Below are 20763 nucleotides of genomic sequence, written 5' to 3' on the forward strand. Positions count from 1 at the left end.
ACTTTGGTTTGGAGTAGCTTCGATGTGCCTTTTCTCAGAGGTCAAAGAAGGTTGTCGGCTGCGTTAGGGCTCGTTCGTCCTGAAGCGATGGAGCCGATCCGGAGCCCGTTCCGGATCTATAGTGCCCTAGGAGTAACTCTGGATGTTCCCATTTGAGGGAGAGGAAATTAGATGGATTAGAAAATCAGAACATGCCTGGTTATTGTTCAACAGTTTTACCTGATTTTGCTAAGATATGTCCGTTAAGAAAGCAAATGTTATTGATTTTCAATTTTAAAAAAATGACTTGAATGTAAAAAAAAAGGGTTCTTGTGATTGCAATAAACAGTTCCGCAGACAGCTTTTCAAATATTAGGGGAGGAAAAAACGCTGAATGGGTGCTCCCCGCCCCTGGTAAATCCTGATTAATGAAAGCCTGACTGTGCCAGGGAGTGAATGAAGTTCAGCAGGTAACTCCGGAGTGGGGTATAAGCAATAGGCAAGCCTGGTTAAAAAGCGGGAACCTGGTTCTGCCTTGCTGCTGGCCGCGGTGGGGGGGGCTGTGCCAGGGGCATCATCGCAGCCGGGGGGGGGGGGGGTCGGGGGAGCTTTACCAGGCGCCACGGGGCAAAGAGCCCCGAGGAGCCGCTGGCGCCTCGGTATAGCGCGCAGGGCACCGCTCCCCCCTCCCCACCGCTCAGCTGGCAAAAGGAGGGAGGGACTCACCTAGGGAAGGAGTGACTCGGCTCTCTCGCACTCCCCTCGCCTGAAACTCGGATCAGCGGAGAAACTCCAGGCTGCTGCAAAGAGGGGAGAGAGAGAGGAGGAGGAGAAGAAAAGCCCCGAGGAAGGGTCGCGCTGCCGGAGCACCTCGGTCTTCGCCCGGGCGGTGCCGATTCTTGCTGCCCGGCCGCGTGGATGGGGAGGAGGGGAGGCAGAGCCGGCAGGTCTGGGGGCTGAGAGACGGCCCGGGACCGGGAGGCATGGATCAGAGGCTGAACGTGACCCCCGAGGCGCTGAACCAGCTCCTGCGGGAGCACAACATGACCAGGGAGCAATTCATCGCCGCCTACGGGCTCCAGCCCCTGGTCTACATCCCCGAGCTGCCCCTCGGCGCCAAGCTCGTCTTCCTGGCACTCTACGTCTTCATCTTCCTCCTGGCGCTCTTCGGCAACAGCCTGGTGGTGCACATCATCGTCTGGAAGAGGGCGATGCGCACGGCCACCAACATCTTCATCTGCTCGCTGGCGTGCAGCGACCTGCTGGTAACTTTCTTCTGCATCCCCTTCACCCTCCTGCAGAACATCTCTTCCGAGTGGCTGGGAGGTGAGTCCGAGCTGGGCTGCTCCCTTCGCTCTTCCGAATGGTCATCTGTGTGTGTCCCCCTCCCCCGCCTAGAGAACAAAAGTTAAAGCCCTGCAATGAAGCTTGCTAGAGGGTGGGGGGGCAGGGCAGCAGGGTCCGAGCTTGCTGGAGAGAGGAGCGGAGGGGCAGTGGGAAGGAGCTGTCCGAGGGGCACCTGCATATAGGCCGGGAAAGGAAGGGCGCTGACAGCTCTTCAGGTTACCCTGGCGCCATTAAAGCCTCGACTTGCCAGGTTTACACTCAGGTAAAAGCGACTGTCATACACTATAACTGTGTGTGGGAAGCAAAAGGGGGAGCCTGGCGTGGAAATGTTGGTGCGAAGATGTGTAAGTGTGGGGCACGGAAGCTGCTCCACGTGGTATTCTAATTACAGGAGAGAGGTGGCAGGTAGCAAGGGATTCCTGGTCCTTGACTGATTGCACAAAGTTTTGCTGCACTGTGACTTCTAATTAAAAAAAAAAATAAAAAATTCCATGCTTATAATTCTCCTACTGCATCCGGTTAAGGCGTCCAAGGCTTGTGCTGTGCCAGTCCACGCTCCAGGGTATAGAGAGTCCTGGTTGTTTCCTTGGCTCCACCAGTGGCTTTGGGACTGTGCAGGAGCAATTAAGTAAATGACTTTGCCAAGGAAGCCCCGTGATTGGTTATTCAGTAGCATAACTTATTATGCAGATTTATAGAAGAAACAAAAACTTTACAAATTATTACAAAATACAGTAAACACTGTTGGACCAGTTCTTTAATGGCAGTTAAATACCCTCCAATGAAGCGCTGATTATTACTGATTTAATATGCTGACACTAGAGGACCTATAAGGGTTTTGAACACCCCACACAAAAAACGGATGCAGACAGTAGGATTTTATCAGATGTTTGCAGTGGCGCAACTACTTTCCTGATGCTCTCAGCCCAATGTCCTGAAAATTGCATAAACCTCTTTTTTCCTTCGGAAAATATCAGGGAACCACAGTCACTGTACACCTGACTGCCTTTGTTCCCCGAGGAGCCAGCAGTTACAGAGAAGCTGGTGTTCACTGCTGGATGTGACCTGACCCCAGCGTTAGAAGAGGCGGCAGCGGTGTTAGGGGGACTCACGACCATGCCTCAGGCAGCCTCCGTGCTTAATAATGGCAGTACAACCCAACTTAGAAAGTTTAGTAAGATGACAGGGGAACTGGAGCAATATTTGCCAGAAAACTGGTCTTGACCCGTATCTGATGGAAACCTGTAGCCACACAGGATGCCAAAGCACCCTTCCTTCCCAAAGTGATCCTACAGCATAATGAGGAAGATTTAAGACCTGGCTGTGGTAAATATTTCAAGTCCATATATTTTGCCCAGTTATTTCTTTCCTTTTTTTATGCAGTACTGAGAGCTTTTTTTTTTTTAAATAAATAATTTATTCTTTATTAAGTTTTAAATCATATACATGATACAAAACCAAGATAAACAAGAATAATAGTAATAAAGCATGCAAGACATATAAACATTCATGTCAAGTCCACGTTATTGCGGGGGATAAATATCTCAAAGGAAAAAGAATTAAATTAACCCATAGCAGTGCCCAATATTACCCACCCAACCCAAACAAACATCATACACAAGTCACAGTGATTTATTTGCCAAGGATAATTTGAATATTCATTATCAGTATGAGTTGTTGGAAAATAGGATGAGATCTAAAAATATCCAGCTACTAAATTTTCCTGAAACTCGTTTGCTTTCTAGGGTAGAATTGTTTGCAAAATATGTTACCGAGGTATTGCCGTTCTCTAGTGACAGGTCTTTCATGTTGCTAATAGTTATTATTTTCCTAATATGAAGAGCACTCCTAGTTCTGAGGAAGGAGCCTCGGATGTGTTGGCTCCTCTCTCTAGCCCGGATTTTTTTTTTTTTATTTCTTCCAGCTTCTAATGACAACCTATCAACTAGAGCCTCTTCTGTGATTACATTTGCTTTAGGCTGACAGAGATGTGTTTTTTTCAACAATATTTTGTGTATAAAGAGAGTATGTTTTGTGCACAAAAGATCTGAGTCTTTCCAGATGAGTCCAGGGAAACCCAGGCTCGGGAGAAACTGTATTTCACTTAAAGCAGCCGGCTCTTTCCTTGGGTGCATCGCTCTTTTTTAAAGTTCCCTTACAAATGTGCAGTTGTGCAGCAAGGGAATGGATGTGTGCTTCTAGATCCAGCTCATTTAGTACTGAGCCCTAGCAGGAAACACAGCAGAGAGAATGTCCCTGTCCCAAAGAGCTTAGGATATGAGAGGGGGATATACACGGGAGTGGGACTGGATGAAAGGGCTCCTTCCCCTATGGAACTTGCAGGAGAAGAGAGAAGGCGCAGTTTAAATATAATTTGTTTATTGAAAAGGCAGAGTTTATTGCGAGTTCCAGATAAGACTGGATGTACCAGAGTATAGGGCATAATTCAAATGCCATGGACCTGGTTTGTCCCATGCCAAACGTATACATTTCCAGCCGGTTATTCCATTCATTTGGGTTATTCTCCTCAGTATGCATTCAGCCTTGGAGGCCTGTTGTAAGTCTGCAGGTTAATGAGCTATGCCTATTGGATCAATAACAGATGGCTGGAGCTGCACGGTGGCTCATGAAAGTAAGGCTGCCCTCACCCTAACCTTTCTGATCCAGGTGTTAAGCTGATGAAAGGGAGCTTTTCTGCACTGCCCTTAGAAAGGCTAGCACTTTCTGGAAGAATTGGTTTACAAACCAGCTGTGAACCTTTGAAAGCACACAGCCTGTAAGTGGAGTGATGTGTGGCTATCTAGTGGGCCATGATTAAACCTGGGTGAAAGGAGGCTGATCAGCACAATACTGACCTGCTGAGCATCCCACAGATGACTGCAGCTCTTTGCCGCACTCCTTCCGGAGCTTTCATTCATGGTTCAAACACAACTTAGTTTTCTTATAACTTTTTAATTTTCTTGGCAGTCAACCTAACAAAGTCATCACAGACAGAGACTGCCACTGTTATACATTTGCACGAGTTAATATAGTCAGTATAGAGCACCTTCCAACAATAGCCTGTTTAATTCCATTTTTAAGAATCCCCTTTCAGCTAGTATCAGAGCCTTGATCACAACTTATTTGAATATTATGAAGTAATATATAAAATGTTATTGGGGTTTTTATGGCTTCTCCATTGCCTCTCTGTATCTTACAGCTTTCTTAATCTGACAGCGATATTCCAGCCCCTCCAACACATCACTCAGAATATGGGATGCAATTCTTTTCCACTCAATGCATAATTAAGCTCTGGAATTTGTTGCCAGAGGATGTGGTTAATGCAGTTAGTGTAGCTGGGTTCAAAAAAGGTTTGGATAAGTTCTTGGAGGAGAAGTCTATTAACTGCTATTAATCAAGTTTACTTAGGGAATAGCCACTGCTATTAATTGCATCAGTAGCGTGTGGCACATTTAAAACTAATCCGAGAAAGTTCTTTTTCACTCAACGCACAATTAAACTCTGAAATTTGTTGCCAGAGGATTAGTTAGTGCAGTTAGATTAGTTAGTGCAGTTAGTGTAGCTGTGTTTAAAAAAGGATTGGATAAGTTCTTGGACGAGAAGTCCATTACCTGCTATTAATTAACCAGAACAGTGAAGGACTTCAAAGGGGCATGGGATAAACACTGTGGATCCATAAAATCAAGAGGCCGTCAATGAAGAGTGGGTGGCTCGCCAGAATGACGGCTACTGCCTGGAGACAATACCCTTATTCAATAAACATACACATGGTTACTGTGACTCCAACATCGCTCTAAGCTACAACAGCAAGAGGAAATGTGGAAAAAAGGATTCGCACTCACAAAGCGGGGAGTAGCTGGCTTGTTACGGTGGTTACTACCCCAAACCAAATAAGCCTGATACTTCACGTTCAACCCATATCCAGCATAGCTCTCTGCTTCAACGGCAGGGGAGAAGAAAAACTGATACTTCACGCATATCCAGCATAGCTCTCTGCTTCAACGGCAGGGGAGAAGAAAAACTGATACTTCACGCATATCCAGCATAGCTCTCTGCTTCAACGGCAGGGGAGAAGAAAAACTGATACTTCACGCATAGCTCTCTGCTTCAACGGCAGGGGAGAAGAAAAACTGATACTTCACGCATATCCAGCATAGCTCTCTGCTTCAACAGCAGGGGAGAAGAAAAAAGGATTCGCACTCACAAAGCGGGGAGTAGCTGGCTTGTTACGGCGGTTACTACCCCAAACCAAATAAGCCTGATACTTCACTATCAATGCATTTCCAGCATAGCTCTCTGCTTTAACGGCAGGGGAGAAGAAAAACTGATACTTCACGCATATCCAGCATAGCTCTCTGCTTCAACGGCAGGGGAGAAGAAAAAAGGATTCGCACTCACAAAGCGGGGAGTAGCTGGCTTGTTACGGCGGTTACTACTCCAAACCAAATAAGCCTGATACTTCACTTTCAATGCATTTCCAGCATAGCTCTCTGCTTCAATGGCAGGGGAGAAGAAAAACAACCAATAAGGGCTGAATAACATAGTCTGGGTAAAACAAATAAGCATGGGTGTAGCTTGCTTATTGCGGCGGTTACTTCCCCTACTACCCCTAACTAATCAAGTTTGATATTTCACTTGGATGCAGCTCCATCACTGCTCTCTACATTAATGGTGGGGGTGGAAGGGAAATAGAACCAAAGAGCTAAGAGAAACAGAAGTATGAGAAAAAATGTGTGAAGCTTGCTGGGCAGACTGGATGGGCCGTTTGGTCTTCTTCTGCCGTCATTTCTATGTTTCTATGTTTCTATAATTAAGTTGACTTAGATAATAACCACCACTATTACTAGCAACGGTAACATGGAATAGACTTAGATTTTGGGTACTTGCCAGGTTCTTATGGCAAGTACCCAAGCATCAAGCCCAGCATCCTGTTGGAAACAGGATGCTGGGCTTGATGGACCCTTGGTCTGACCCAGCATGGCAATTTCTTATGTTCTTACGCTGGAGTGGAGTCAAGTTTCACGGGAACATATTCAGTTGCTGAGCAGCTAGATAAGTTAGCTGGATACATCGATCTGGCTAACTTAACTGTGATATTCAGTGGTGCAGCAGTGCCGCTGAATATACCCAACTATCTTAAAAGTTAGCTGGATAGATGCAGAATGACAGAATGAAGGCGTCGCTCATGAAAATGGTTTTTAAAGATTAACTAAAGGTACTTCGAATTTGTACAAACCACAAGGTGGTGAGAAAGATTCCTCCAAAGGTCCCTGAAGCAGACAAGCAGTTGTCGAAACACGGCCGATGTCGGGCAGGCAGCTTCGACCTCATGGAAGTGCAGGAGTTCGTCTAGAACCGATAAGTACCCATATAAAGGAGCGAGAATGCTAAATAAGTTCGAGCTAACCACCAGGGGGAGGACATTCACTCGAAATGCAGTACATGTTATGCTCAGGCTTGTGAACCCTTGGACCGACGGGAGGATGGTATACCTAGGAGGTGGATCCGTAGGTTCTCCCGTCGGGTGGGGAGGTGGAGCAGAAGATGCGACCGGCTGACCCTAGGCACTTGGAGACTGAGGTGACCATGGAGGCAGATGAAGGAACGTGACGTCGAGGAGAGGAACAAAGTCTTCACCACTGGAAGCCCGCGGTCCCCCCGGGAGGAGCCCGTAGGGACCCGGGCCGCTGGGACTTAGGTGGGCCCTTGGAGACGATGGTCCAGAAGAAGTCCAAGGTCAAGTGCCAGAGGGTCATCGCTTACCAGTCTGAGGTCACACACCAAGGGATCGCCGCTTGCCAGTCCAAAGTCACACACCAGGAATCACCGCTAGCCAATCCGAAGTCAGGGACCAGGAAACAAGGATCCAAAGTGCAAGAAGACTCACTGAAGCAAGCAGTCTCAAACAACGCTGGAAGGACATTGCCAAGTCAAGGAATGAGCAGAGGAAGTCTCCTTATATAATTCCTCTGCTCTGGCTCATTGGAATCAGCTGTAGGTAGTTAAAGGGACGAGGTCCCTTTAAATCTCAGAAGGCGGCACAGCCTCGCGCCTAAGATGGCAGCAGCCATCTTGGATCGGGCCATGGAGGAGAACTGTCTGATGCCGTGAGGGAGAAGCAGGGACGGCTCCCGACCCGGCAGCCAACTCGGAGGCCAGCGCTGGTACGCGGGGACAATGGGGACCGACAACAGGCATCTCCCCTGATGCTGCCACGGCGGGTCGCCGTTGCAGTGAGGTAGGGGGATGCGGCCGCGGAACACAACAGTACACGGTTGATTTATTTATGAGAAGTACATAGTTAAATTACAAAAAATTAAAAATTAAAAAATTAGCAAAATAAAGCATTTGAAGAATAAAGTCGGTAGCTATTAAATGAGAGAATCACAGAGTGGTTCCCTCACATATAGCAACCGCACATCACCACACATCAAGGAGTTCCCTTGATGGTTGGTTGTTAATGTACAGAATTACCCCTGGCATATCTAGCTAAATTCTAGCTTGAATTTAGCCAGATAAGTTGCCGAATATCACTGCTAAACCATCTTCAGTTATCCATCTAAATGGCTTTTGAATATCTACCCCACATTGTTATGTGTGTTACATTATAGTGAAGGAAGGGGTAGAGGGGAGGACAGAGGGGAAAAGAGAGAGAATGGTGGAAAAGAGATGGAAAAAGAAACTCAATTAATGCCACCCAACACCTAGCATTCATTCCTATCTGAACACACTACCAGAACCCTTATCCACTCTCTCATCACCTCCCTAACCCCTAGCATCCTTTCCTATCTGAACACACTACCAGAACCCTTATCCACTCTCTCATCACCTCCCTAACCCCTAGCATCCTTTCCTATCTGAACACACTACCAGAACCCTTATCTACTCTCTCATCACCTCCCTAACCCCTAGCATCCTTTCCTATCTGAACACACTACCAGAACCCTTATCCACTCTCTCACCACCTCCCTAACCCCTAGCATCCTTTCCTATCTGAACACACTACCAGAACCCTTATCTACTCTCTCATCACCTCCCTAACCCCTAGCATCCTTTCCTATCTGAACACACTACCAGAACCCTTATCCACTCTCTCATCACCTCCCTAACCCCTAGCATCCTTTCCTATCTGAACACACTACCAGAACCCTTATCCACTCTCTCATCACCTCCCTAACACCAGCATCCTTTCCTATCTGAACACACTACCAGAACCGTTATCCACTCTCTCATCACCTCCCTAACCCCTAGCATCCTTTCCTATCTGAACACACTACCAGAACCCTTATCTACTCTCTCATCACCTCTCTAACACCTAGCATCCTTTCCTATCTGAACACACTACCAGAACCCTTATCCACTCTCTCATCACCTCCATAACCCCTAGCATCCTTTCCTATCTGAACACACTACCAGATCCCTTATCTACTCTCTCATCACTTCCCTATCTGAACACACTACCAGAACCCTTATCCACTCTCTCATCACCTCCCTAACCCCTAGCATCCTTTTGTATCTGAACAACTACCAGAACCCTTATCCACTCTCTCATCACCTCCCTAACCCCTAGCATCCTTTCGTATCTGAACACACTACCAGAACCCTTATCCACTCTCTCATCACCCTCCCTAACACCTAGCATCCTTCCCTATCTGAACACACTACCAGAACCCTTATCCATTCTCTCATCCCCTCCCTAACACCTAGCATCCTTTCCTATCTGAACACACTACCAGAACCCTTATCCACTCTCTCATCCCCTCCCTAACACCTAGCATCCTTTCCTATCTGAACACACTACCAGAACCCTTATCCACTCTCTCATCCCCTCCCTAACACCTAGCATCCTTTCCTATCTGAACACACTACCAGAACCCTTATCTACTCTCTCATCACCTCCCTAACCCCTAGCATCCTTTCCTATCTGAACACACTACCAGAACCCTTATCTACTCTCTCATCACCTCCCTAACACCTAGCATCCTTCCCTATCTGAACACACTACCAGAACCCTTATCCACTCTCTCATCACCTCTCTAACACCTAGCATCCTTTCCTATCTGAACACACTACCAGAACCCTTATCCACTCTCTCATCACCTCTCTAACACCTAGCATCCTTTCCTATCTGAACACACTACCAGAACCCTTATCCACTCTCTCATCACCTCTCTAACACCTAGCATCCTTTCCTATCTGAACACACTACCAGAACCCTTATCCACTCTCTCATCACCTCCCTAACACCTAGCATCCTTTCCTATCTGAACACACTACCAGAACCCTTATCTACTCTATCACCTCCCTAACACCTAGCATCCTTTCCTATCTGAACACACTACCAGAACCCTTATCCACTCTCTCATCACCTCCCTAACCCCTAGCATCCTTTCCTATCTGAACACACTACCAGAACCCTTATCCACTCTCTCATCACCTCTCTAACACCTAGCATCCTTTCCTATCTGAACACACTACCAGAACCCTTATCCACTCTCTCATCACCTCTCTAACACCTAGCATCCTTTCCTATCTGAACACACTACCAGAACCCTTATCCACTCTCTCATCACCTCCCTAACACCTAGCATCCTTTCCTATCTGAACACACTACCAGAACCCTTATCCACTCTCTCATCACTTCCCTAACACCTAGCATCCTTTCCTATCTGAACACACTACCAGATCCCTTATCTACTCTCTCATCACTTCCCTATCTGAACACACTACCAGTAACCTTATCCACTCTCTCATCACCTCCCTACCACCTAGCATCCTTTCCTATCTGAACACACTACCAGAACCCTTATCTACTCTCTCATCACCTCCCTAACACCAGCATCCTTTCCTATCTGAACACACAACCAGAACCCTTATCCACTCTCTCATCACCTCCCTACCACCTAGCATCCTTTCCTATCTGAACACACTACCAGAACCCTTATCTACTCTCTCATCACCTCCCTAACACCTAGCATCCTTTCCTATCTGAACACACTACCAGAACCCTTATCCACTCTCTCATCACCTCCCTAACCCCTAGCAACCTTTCCTATCTGAACACACTACCAGAACCCTTATCTACTCTCTCATCACCTCCCTAACACCAGCATCCTTTCCTATCTGAACACACAACCAGAACCCTTATCCACTCTCTCATCACCTCCCTAACACCTAGCATCCTTTCCTATCTGAACACACTACCAGAACCCTTATCTACTCTCTCATCACCTCCCTAACACCTAGCATCCTTTTGTATCTGAACAACTACCAGAACCCTTATCCACTCTCTCATCACCTCCCTAACCCCTAGCATCCTTTCGTATCTGAACACACTACCAGAACCCTTATCTACTCTCTCATCACCTCCCTAACCCCTAGCATCCCTTCCTATCTGAACACACTACCAGAACCCTTATCTACTCTCTCATCACCTCCCTAACCCCTAGCATCCTTTCCTATCTGAACACACTACCAGAACCCTTATCTACTCTCTCATCACCTCCCTAACCCCTAGCATCCTTTCCTATCTGAACACACTACCAGAACCCTTATCTACTCTCTCATCACCTCCCTAACACCTAGCATCCTTTCCTATCTGAACACACTACCAGAACCCTTATCCACTCTCTCATCACCTCCCTAACACCTAGCATCCTTTCCTATCTGAACACACTACCAGAACCCTTATCCATTCCCTCATCACCTCCCACTATTGCAACCTGCTCCTCACAGGTCTCCCAGCGAGCCATCTCTCTCCATTACAATCCATCCTAAATTCAGCTATGCGACTTATCTTTCTCCAAAGTCGCTACACTTGCATAACCTCTCTTCTCAATTCACTACATCGGCTCCCTATCTGCTCCCACCTACTGTTCAAGCTCCCCGTAGTCACCTACAAGAGCAATCACTCTGCAGTTCCTCACTACCTCTCCCCATGAACACGGCTCATCAGACAAGTCACGCCTATCTTTGGCTTCGACTTTCCTGCCACTCCCAATTCCTGCACCATATGCTGGGAATAGACTTTCAGGTCTGGTGTGCCATGCTGCCTCTCTTGCTTTATTTAATTGCCATCTAAAAACTCCCCTTTTTGAGGCTGCTTTTAAATCTTAACCCCTGATAGTCCCACTCACAGCCTTATTAGTTTTTAACCAATGTCTTAATAAATGAAATTCCCCGTCTCTTTTGCCCTTATGTTTGATTTGATTAGATTGTAAGCAGGGACTGTCTCTTATATGGGGTTTTTGTACAGCGCTGTGCACATTGAGTAGTACTATAGAAGTATTAAGTAACAGCAGTAGTATTTTTTTCTTTCAGTGAGCATGTTTTGTTATTTTCTCAATGTATGTCTGTAAAGAATAGGTTTCAAAAATGATGAGACCATCTAATCGCCGCACATCTTCCATAGCTGTGCTGCTCCTGGCCACAGCATCCTCTTGCTAAGGATATGAATAATATCAGTGTGTTTGTTGGACATATTTAAACTGGATCGTTAATGTATGCTGGCATGCCATACCTGATCAAAGAATGAAAGAGTTCTTTTAGCCTCTTCATCCTGCCTCTCCGAGGATTGCTCAGACTGTTTGCACATTGCGAGACATCGGAATGATTGAGGCCAGCAGCACCATGGCCTGCACAGGCTGAACTTGAATAAACAGAGGAACACTGCACAAAGAAGCGCCAGGCAGACAGCAAGACTGGCTCGCAGGCAGAAGGATGTCTGAGACAGTCATCTTTTTCTGTATGACTGTGAAACCAAATAGATCTAAAACCGATTGATACATTTTCTACCAAGTAAAGCAGATGCATTTTGTCAGTGTTATTATGTTCCAGTTTGGTCAGTAATTAAAATTAAGCCTAATTTAATTGTTAGGTAATGGGTAAATCTATTTTCTATGTAGCAAGTCTCCCGTTTGTGCAATTAGCATCAACTGGCTGCTGGTCCGGGTTCAAGCCTGGATGGGGAGAAAGAATTATCTTTCGGGGCTTCTAGCACGCTCAGTCACTAATGCATCAAAAGAGTCTCATTGTAACTGGATGTTCCCCACTATGTAAAAAAGAGTCCAACAGAGGAGTAAAGCGGCCACAAGAATCAGAGTAGGAAAAAATAGAGATTCAAACTACGGGTCACCCATTCACTTGTGTCTGGGAAAATGACCACACAGAGTCCTGAATGGTGTTCAAAATGAAGTCTTTACGGCAGCTTAAAGAGTATGATCCAGGCCAATATCCAAAAAGATCAGTGCAACAAAAACTGTACGTACTCTGGCCACCTTAGGGGTTAGCTCCCTTCTTTTGTACCTTTTGTACCTTCATCCATAGAGAAAATATCCTCCCCTTGGAGAACGGGCTAACTGGAATGGTGTTCCAGCATAAATTTGGCAATCAGATAGAAAAATGTCCCAAAGCCCAAAACTTTAGAACAATCCAAACGATTCCCCAGCACAAAGAGCCTTAGCAAAACAATTCCAAAATCTTAACTGTAATCCAGATTTGTAGAAATCTCCTCAAGTCTCTCGATTCTCTTCTTAACTACAAAAATGTTTTCTCACCTTAGCTGATATGCAGTAGCTGAGGCAAAACCCCCCCCCCCCCCCCCCCCCCCCAAAGTCCATTGATACAACCTTTTGGGATTCAAGGGGATGCCCTTCCTTCCAGACAGATCAGAGTCCAGAAATGTACAAACATCAGCGCACTTCCTTCTTAGCTCTTCCAGACAAGTCACAGGACCCCCCCCCTCCCCCCAGGGATGAGGCCAGGACTCTCCAGAACTCCTCTCCAACCATCAACTGTCTCATGGAAACCAGTGACGGTTTTCAAGCTCCTCCTCGCTCTTCCCCTATCGCCTTCCCTCTGAACACTGACCATGCTCATGGGGATAATTATATCTCACACAAGCCTTCCCCCCAAAAGGTGGGGTTATGGCATAGGGAGGAATCCTACTGCCCATTGCTGAAAAATCACTGGGGATAATATTAGTGAGTGGCCTAGCTCTGCGACACAGAGGTTGTTGTGAGCTGTAAGGGATCCAGGGGATAGTGTGACATCCCAGAGCCAGTGAGCAGCAGGGAATACTGAGGATAGTGTGACATAGGAACATTGTGAATATTGACAGATAAAGAGCAATTGGTTGCCAGCTAAGATTCTTTCCTCCTAGTTCTCTACCACTTTGGCAGATGAGGATACAAATTCCTATAATCTCATTCTTACATCAACATCAGCTCCTCCCTTCCTCCTACCCATGTCCCTGATCTCCTAACCATATTCTTATACCTGTCAGGCTTGGGTTTGCCAATAGGCACTTGAGGCCTCTGCCTTAGGGTGGCAGAATCTGGGGGCAGCAGGCTGGCTGAAGATTGTTTCCCCACTGCTCTGAATCTCACTGGGCCCTCTGCTTCCTGCTACAGCTGTTATGAATCCTCCTGTAGCAGTGCTACGGGATGCTCCTCACCTCTTCCTGGAGGCCGCTCAGAAGCCGGGGTTTCACCTACGAACTATCCAGGATTTGCTCCAGGGCCTGGGAGGCCTTGATGCCCTTGGGGCCTGCCTGAGGCTTGCTTGCGTCTGCATGGACTTCCTGGTTTGGTCCACGCCCTTCTCCCTAGGGGCCGGCCCGCAGCACTTCTCCTTAGTTATAGGGCCAGCTAGGCGTGGCCCATCCAAACTCCTCCCAGGGAGTCGTCTGTCTGCAGCCCTATAAAAGGACTTCAACTTCCAGTCAGCTTTGCCTTCGCAATGAGCCTGAGCCAGTTGTCTGAGGAGCCTTTCCCTCCTCTTGGACGCCCATGTTCCTGCTCTTGCTTGGTGATCCAGTATTCTAAGGGATCCCTCTTTGTTTTGTCTCTGCTGTTCCTGATTCCGGTCTCTGTTGTCCTGATGTTCCTGACGTCCTCTGTCTCTGTCCTCCGGATGTTCCTGAAGGCCTGATGTCCTTGATGGCTAGAGGTCCTTTTGTTCCTGATCTTCCTGATGTCTGTTTCTGCAACGTTCCAGCTCCCCGAGTCCTCCAGGTGACCACCCTGAGGGTAAATCCGTTCCGTCCGGTTCCTGTTTCCGGTCACTGGAGCCTCTGCCAGCTGGATTCCTTTCCTGCGCTCGTCCCGCTCTCCGCGTGGTCCGTGACCAGTTTCCTTAGGCTGTGTAGGGCGCGCAGTGGGACAGGGTGGTCCGCGACCAGCCCATTGGGTCCGCCCGTGAAGGTGGGCTGTGTAGGGCGCCCTGACAGACAGTGCCAATGTCTACCTTCCCAGCTTCTCCCCTCGTCTGTGATGTCTTCGCATCAGCCCTTGTCTGTGATGTCTTCGTCTCTGCCTTCAAACTTCAGCCCTTGTCTGCCCTCGTCTCTTGTCCGGCCTGCCGCCTGTGCTGCTCCCTGCAGCAGGTCCAAAAGGGCTGGGAGTAGTCGGAGGACCACTCAGACCAACTTTGCGTGGTTGGCCTCATCCAGGCATGCAGGTTGGCAGGGGCCTGGTCAGCCTCCACCCTAGACGAGGTCCGTCTTACCGCAAGGGGCACACATCCTCACCCCCAGCACTCCCAGCCAGTGGAGCATAACAACAGCCCCCTCCCCTCCCAGGCAGCATGCAGGGAACAGGTGTGGGGGGATGGGAGCGAGACTAGAGCAGAAAGCTCCTTAGTTCAGTCCTCATTTCCTGTCATGTGCAGGGAGGCGGGGAGCGCCCCAGCAGCAACAGCACCTGGGTAGGAAAACCTAAATCTGTCACTGACCACTGCCTTCTCTGGACCCATGCTAGTGAGTGGGGAAGCACAATTTTGTTCACAAGGATTTTTGTGCACAACCTTTTGGTAGTGTGAGCGTGCCAGTTAACATGCCTCCATGCAAATCCACGTTAGTTATTCCTCCTGGTGCTAGGCTTAACCCGTGCTTTCTTAATGCTCAAAATGCAACTTCTGGCCAGAGGTGGAGTACATTTCCTGTGACACAACGTTAGTCTATTGGGCTGAACCTGGGGTTTGTGGGGCCGGGGTTCTGCACTTGGGATTTATGGGCAGAAATCCCAATTTATGCACAAATCAGGTTTACTGCATGTTTTATGTTCTCATGTCTTATTACATTGGCCTCTATTTCTGTTCCGGGCAGGTTTAAATTCCATGACAGGGTTGCCCTCCACCACCTCTCCAGGGAGGCTTTCGAAGCCATGTTGTCTTCCTCATATTTAATCCAGCACTGAGACCCTGTCCCTTGTTTTACCGGACATCACAGAAAACAGATTGGTGGTCTGCTGAAACCGAAGATGGTGCTGCCCAGCCTGGTTAAAAATATCTTTACATATCTGCTTTATAAAAAGATACCCTGGCAGAGAAGAGTTCAAACATAAACATTTCCAGGTTTGGAAGGAAGCCTTACAAAATCTGTCCAAGGTTTACCAGCGAGGTTTAAGTTCCCTTTTACATTCTCTCTTGGTGATTGTTTTCCTGTAACAATTCATTTAGATCTTGACAATCGTGGTACCTTGTCGGTGACAGATTTAGGATTTTGCTGCTCCAGGAACTGTTGCCCCCCCTCCCTCTTTCCATTGGGTTGGACAAAAGAAAGCAGAAGATCTAAGAGACAGTCCCACGTTTTCCTGCGATAGTTCAGGGTTAGATTCTGTGGCAAAATTTTGAAAATTCTTAAAACACATGGACAAACATGTCCATCTTTCATAGTACGTTATAAATCTTGCTTTTGTCTGTATAATTTCCTTTTATTGGGTGCAGTAAAGGGAAGGCAAGTGTTGTGTTCGTGGACCCTTGGGCCATGGCAGAGTTGATGCAACCTGTAGGAAGGGGCCCTGCAAGACCCCACCATCGGCAGGTGGACCTGGATGAAGCAGAGGCCCAGCTGGAGCTTCGCCTTTACCAGCCCACATTCCCTTTGGGTTGAGCCACTGGGTGCCGGGGCTGGCAGGTCTTAGGTGGGGGCCTCTGCTGATGTCGGAGAGATTCGTCGAGGTAGTTGGGTCGGAGGAGACGAAGGTCAGGCATATCCAGTGGCAGGCAGGGGTCAAGCATATCTAGAGGCTGGCAGTGGTCAATACCAGGTATCTGTCCGAAGGGAAAGGTAGGTCAAATATGTTTGGCAGGAAGGCGAGGAGAAGACCAGGGAGGTAACGAGGGAAACACTGAAGAACTGAAAAGCCGAAGACAAGGACACTGGAACTGAAGAAAGGAACGCTGGAACAGGAGACAAGATGTTGGAGCAACACGCACTGCTACCAGAGTAGGGAGACCTGATGCTGAGGTGTTGGAGGAATGTCAGCAAGGGCCTTTTATAGGCTTTGAGCAGTTATGTCATCAAGAGTTGCCTCCAGCACTTTCCCACCGCAGGCCCTTTAAATAAGGCAAGGTGGGGCTCGCACATGCCCTAGAAGGAGCAGGGCCAGCAGATGTCAGTGGCATCCTGCTGTGGGTACTTTTGGTGGTGTCCTGCCGCATTGGTGTGTCGCAGCTTGCCACAAAGTTGCCAGAAGTAATTGCGCTGCGTCGGGAGCCAGTGAGAGAAGCCTTGCCAGGAAGGTGAGTACAGCGGTTCATGGGAGCAGCCCATAGACTGCCAAGTGCAACATCAAGTATCAGTACTAGGAAAGGATCTCAGGGATAGGAAGAGGAGAAGGAGAGGGTGTGAGAACCTGGTATGGGGAGAGGAAGGGAGAAGGACCAAGAATGGGGTGGGGAGAAGGAGAGAGGACCAGAGATGGAGATCATGTGTGTGTGGGGGGGGGGGGGGGGGGAATGGAATAGGAATCTGGGATGGTAGAAGAGGAGGAAGAGGGAGGGAAGTCCTGAGATAGAGGAAAGGGAGAAGGGAGAGGAAGGAAGGATCGAAGGTTCCTGGATCTTGGGGACAGAGCCATAGTGTGTCTATGGCCAATATGACCATGACCATAGGCGCCACTACCAAAAGTCACTGCTACCGCTGCTAGGTGCCAAGAAGAGCAGTGCGGCTAGCGGGTACACAGTGAAAGGAAAAGCAGTGCAAACTCGTTGAAATCGATGTTTTCAGCTGGCCTTACTAAGTGGAAAAGCAATGCGGTCCAGCTGTCAACGCTGTTCATTCTGGTGGGGCCGCACTGCTTTTCCACTTACTAAGGCTGCACTTACCACGCCATTGATTTCGGTGGGGCCATTCTGCTGAGGAGGAGGAGGAGCATGCCCTGCCGGAAGAAGTCCAAAGCCCCGTGGCCAGAAGTTGTTCCCTTGGCCATGGGAGCTGAAGAAGGAGATTGCTTCTGCCTGCTAAATCAAGGAGGAAGTGAGTGAGAGAGAGCATGTGTGTGGGAGAGAGAGAGAACACATGTGTTTGTTTGTGAGTAAGTGAGAGAGCATGTGTGTGGGACAGTAAGAGAGCATGTGTACTTGTTTGTGGAAAAGTGAGAGAGCATGTGTGTTTGTGTGTATGGAAGAGTGAGAGAGAGCATGTATGTGTATGAGAGGGAGCATGTGTGTGCACAACTACCCCTGTTACTCTTTGTCTGCTAATCCATGACAATTTCAGGGTATCTGGAAATCAAAAGTTCCAAGGTATGGATAATGGGGAATTTTTTTAAATCCTTATTTTAATTGTTGGGTGTTATTTGATGGGTCTGTTTTGAAATATTTTTTTGATGTTTGGAAGATTTTTATATGAGTTTTTAATTATTGCATGTTATTCTATTCATTAATTGTTTTGAATTAATCTTTTTATTCGTATGGTTTTATTAATTTTGTTTTAATGAGGAATGGTAATGTTTCTGTTTTTCCATTTTTGCAGTGCACACAGAATTTGGCTTGTTGAAGTTTCCAGTTCAGTTTTTGTCTGTACATTTCTATTAATACTGTATGGTCTCTTTAATCTGTGTTTGAGGATCTATCTGTATTTTGCATGTGTGACTGAAGTGAGTTATTCCATTAGTGTGTAGTTTCTATGTAGGGATCTATAGCAGCTTGGCTTGTTCTGTTTTCCTAATAGGGGGTTTATTACTATTTTAGGCCTGGTGTAATATTTATAGTATTAACTTTCATAGGGAGGGTTGTTGCTGTTCGAGTGGCTCTCTGAGGGTCATGCCCATGTCCAAGATGCATTACAGTAGGTCTAATACCATATAGCAGGGGTCAAGAACATTTTTGGCTGAGAGAGCCATAAACGCCACATATTTTAAAATGTAATTCCATGAGAGCCATACAATATGTTTAAAACTAAATACAAGTAAATGTGTGCATTTTATGTAAGATCACACTTTTAAAGTACAATAAGTCTCTGAAAATATTACACCAGACCTTAAGACACCAATACATCTCCTATTAGGAAAACGGACCAAGTCAGGCTGCTATAGAGTCCTACACAGAAACTACACGCCAGCAGAAAACCTCACCTGAATCACGTGCTGTCCCTCACCTAACATAGAATAAAGAGACCAAAACGCATAACAAGAAGCATGCAGAAAAAACTGAATTGGAAACCGCAACAAGCCAGAGTGTCTGTATGCAGTGTAATAAAGGAAAAAAGAAACATCACCCATCTTTATAAAACAAATCAAGAAATATAAAATCATCAGCAGTAAAACTGTACTAACAAAAAGAACATATTTCGAAACAGCTGATGAGTGGAATATCCAATAATTAAAAACTCATATAAAACATTTCCAGATACCAACAAAATATTTCAAAATAGCAGACACAAAGACCCAGTAATGAAAAATAAGGATACAAAAATTTTTTTGTTCTGCATACCTGGGAATGTTTGATATCCAGGTGTCCTGAGATTGTTCTGAATTAGCAGGAGGCGGGGTGGTTTGCTTGGAACTTTCTCCTCTTAGTCACATACCAGCGCTCTCTCTCACACTGGCTCTCAATGACACACCTATACACACATGCTCTCAGTACTCACATATACACATGTTTTTTCTCTCTCACTTATATAGGCTCTTAATTACACATTTACACACATGCTGTCTATCTTTTCACGCTTACACACACAGGCTTTCAATCACACACACATGCTGTCTTTCTCTCACACACACAGACTCTCATTCACATGCTTACAAACATGTCCTCTCTTTCTCTCATTTACACACAGGCTCTCAATCACATACTCACATGCTCCCTCACCTAAATCATCTCTCAATCACACACAGACACACATGGTCTCTCTCTCTCTCATTTAAACACAGGCTCTCAATCACATACTCACATGCTCCATCACCTAAACCAGCTCTCAATCACACACAGACACACATGATCTCTCTCTTACTTATACACACAGGCTCTTAATCATACATACACATGATTTCTCTCACACACAAAGGATCTCAATCATACACACATACTCTTTCACACAAACAGGTTTTCAATCACAAACTTACACATACAGGTTCCCAATGGTAAACTTACATTCATGCTCTCTCTCACAGGCAGGCTCTCAATCACAGACATACTCTCTTTCACATGTACAGGCTCTCAATCATTCACATACATGCAATCTCTCACTCACACACACACACACACAGGCCCCCCCCCCCCCCCCCCCGCGGCCTGGAAGAGGAAGTGGAGAGTATCGGGTGCGTGCGCGGCAAGAAGAGGCCTCGCTAGTGCGCTCGGCATCGGCCCGAAGAAAAGAAGACTGCAGTGCGGCTCGGAGGAAAATGAAGAGCTTCAACGGTGGCCAATGGGACTCCGCCTCCGCGAGGGCTGAAAATGAAGAGGTTAGCGTTGGGAGGAGGCTGCTGCTGCCGCGAGTTCCCGGGGTGGGGGTGGGGGAGAGAGAGAGTGAATGAGCGAGCAAACACACATGCTTGCTCACAGCAGCAGCCTCCTCCCAACGCTAACCTCCTTCATTTTCAGCCCTCGCGGAGGCGGAGTCCCATCGGCCGCGGTTGAACCTCTTCATTTTCCTCCAAGCCGTGCTGCAGTCTTCTTTTCTTCGGGCCGATGCCGAGCGCACTAGCGTGGCCTCTTCTTGCCGCGAACACACCTGATACTCTCCACTTCCTCTTCCGGGCCGCGGGGGTGGGGGGGGGGGGGGGAAGAAGAGAGCACGCCGGTGCCGCTGACTCCAGCTGTCCTGCCGCGTTCCGCCCGGGCTGACAGCATTTTAAGCCCGGGCGGAGGAGGACCGGGCAGCAGCTGGGTCAGCGGGAAAGTGTGGCGACACTTGTCTGCGAGCCAGATGCAGTCCTCAAAAGAGCCATATCTGGCTCGCGAGCCATGGGTTCCCGACCCCTGCCATATAGGTTCCAAGCGTCTCTTGCTTTTTGCAGGGTTTTCTGGTTGGCTCCTCAGCAGTGCATGTAAATATAATATAAATACTGTAGTGATATTTTTACCTCATGTAAAATCTGTTATTATAAATGCATAATTTAATTGTGTGTGAGGGGAATGTGATGGGGTGGGGGGGTGCAAGGCTGTAAAGTTTTCCTAGGGCTCCTTATTCTGGCCATGGGCATTGCTGTACAA

At 47.4% G+C, this 20763-nt stretch overlaps 1 protein-coding gene across 1 annotated transcript in view; it reads left to right on the plus strand.

Annotated features, from left to right (window-relative positions):
- Nucleotides 1-782: 782 nt before the first annotated feature.
- The window catches only part of QRFPR (pyroglutamylated RFamide peptide receptor), a 260404-nt gene continuing 240423 nt past the window's right edge, over nucleotides 783-20763 (plus strand). The window contains exon 1 of the mRNA XM_029604008.1: nucleotides 783-1305. Within this exon, the coding sequence (XP_029459868.1) occupies nucleotides 963-1305 (343 nt within the window). The 5' untranslated portion in view covers nucleotides 783-962. The remainder of the gene's footprint in view (nucleotides 1306-20763) is intronic.

The sequence above is a fragment of the Rhinatrema bivittatum genome, chromosome 5 (assembly GCF_901001135.1).
Source record: "Rhinatrema bivittatum chromosome 5, aRhiBiv1.1, whole genome shotgun sequence".
Taxonomy (NCBI): domain Eukaryota; kingdom Metazoa; phylum Chordata; class Amphibia; order Gymnophiona; family Rhinatrematidae; genus Rhinatrema; species Rhinatrema bivittatum.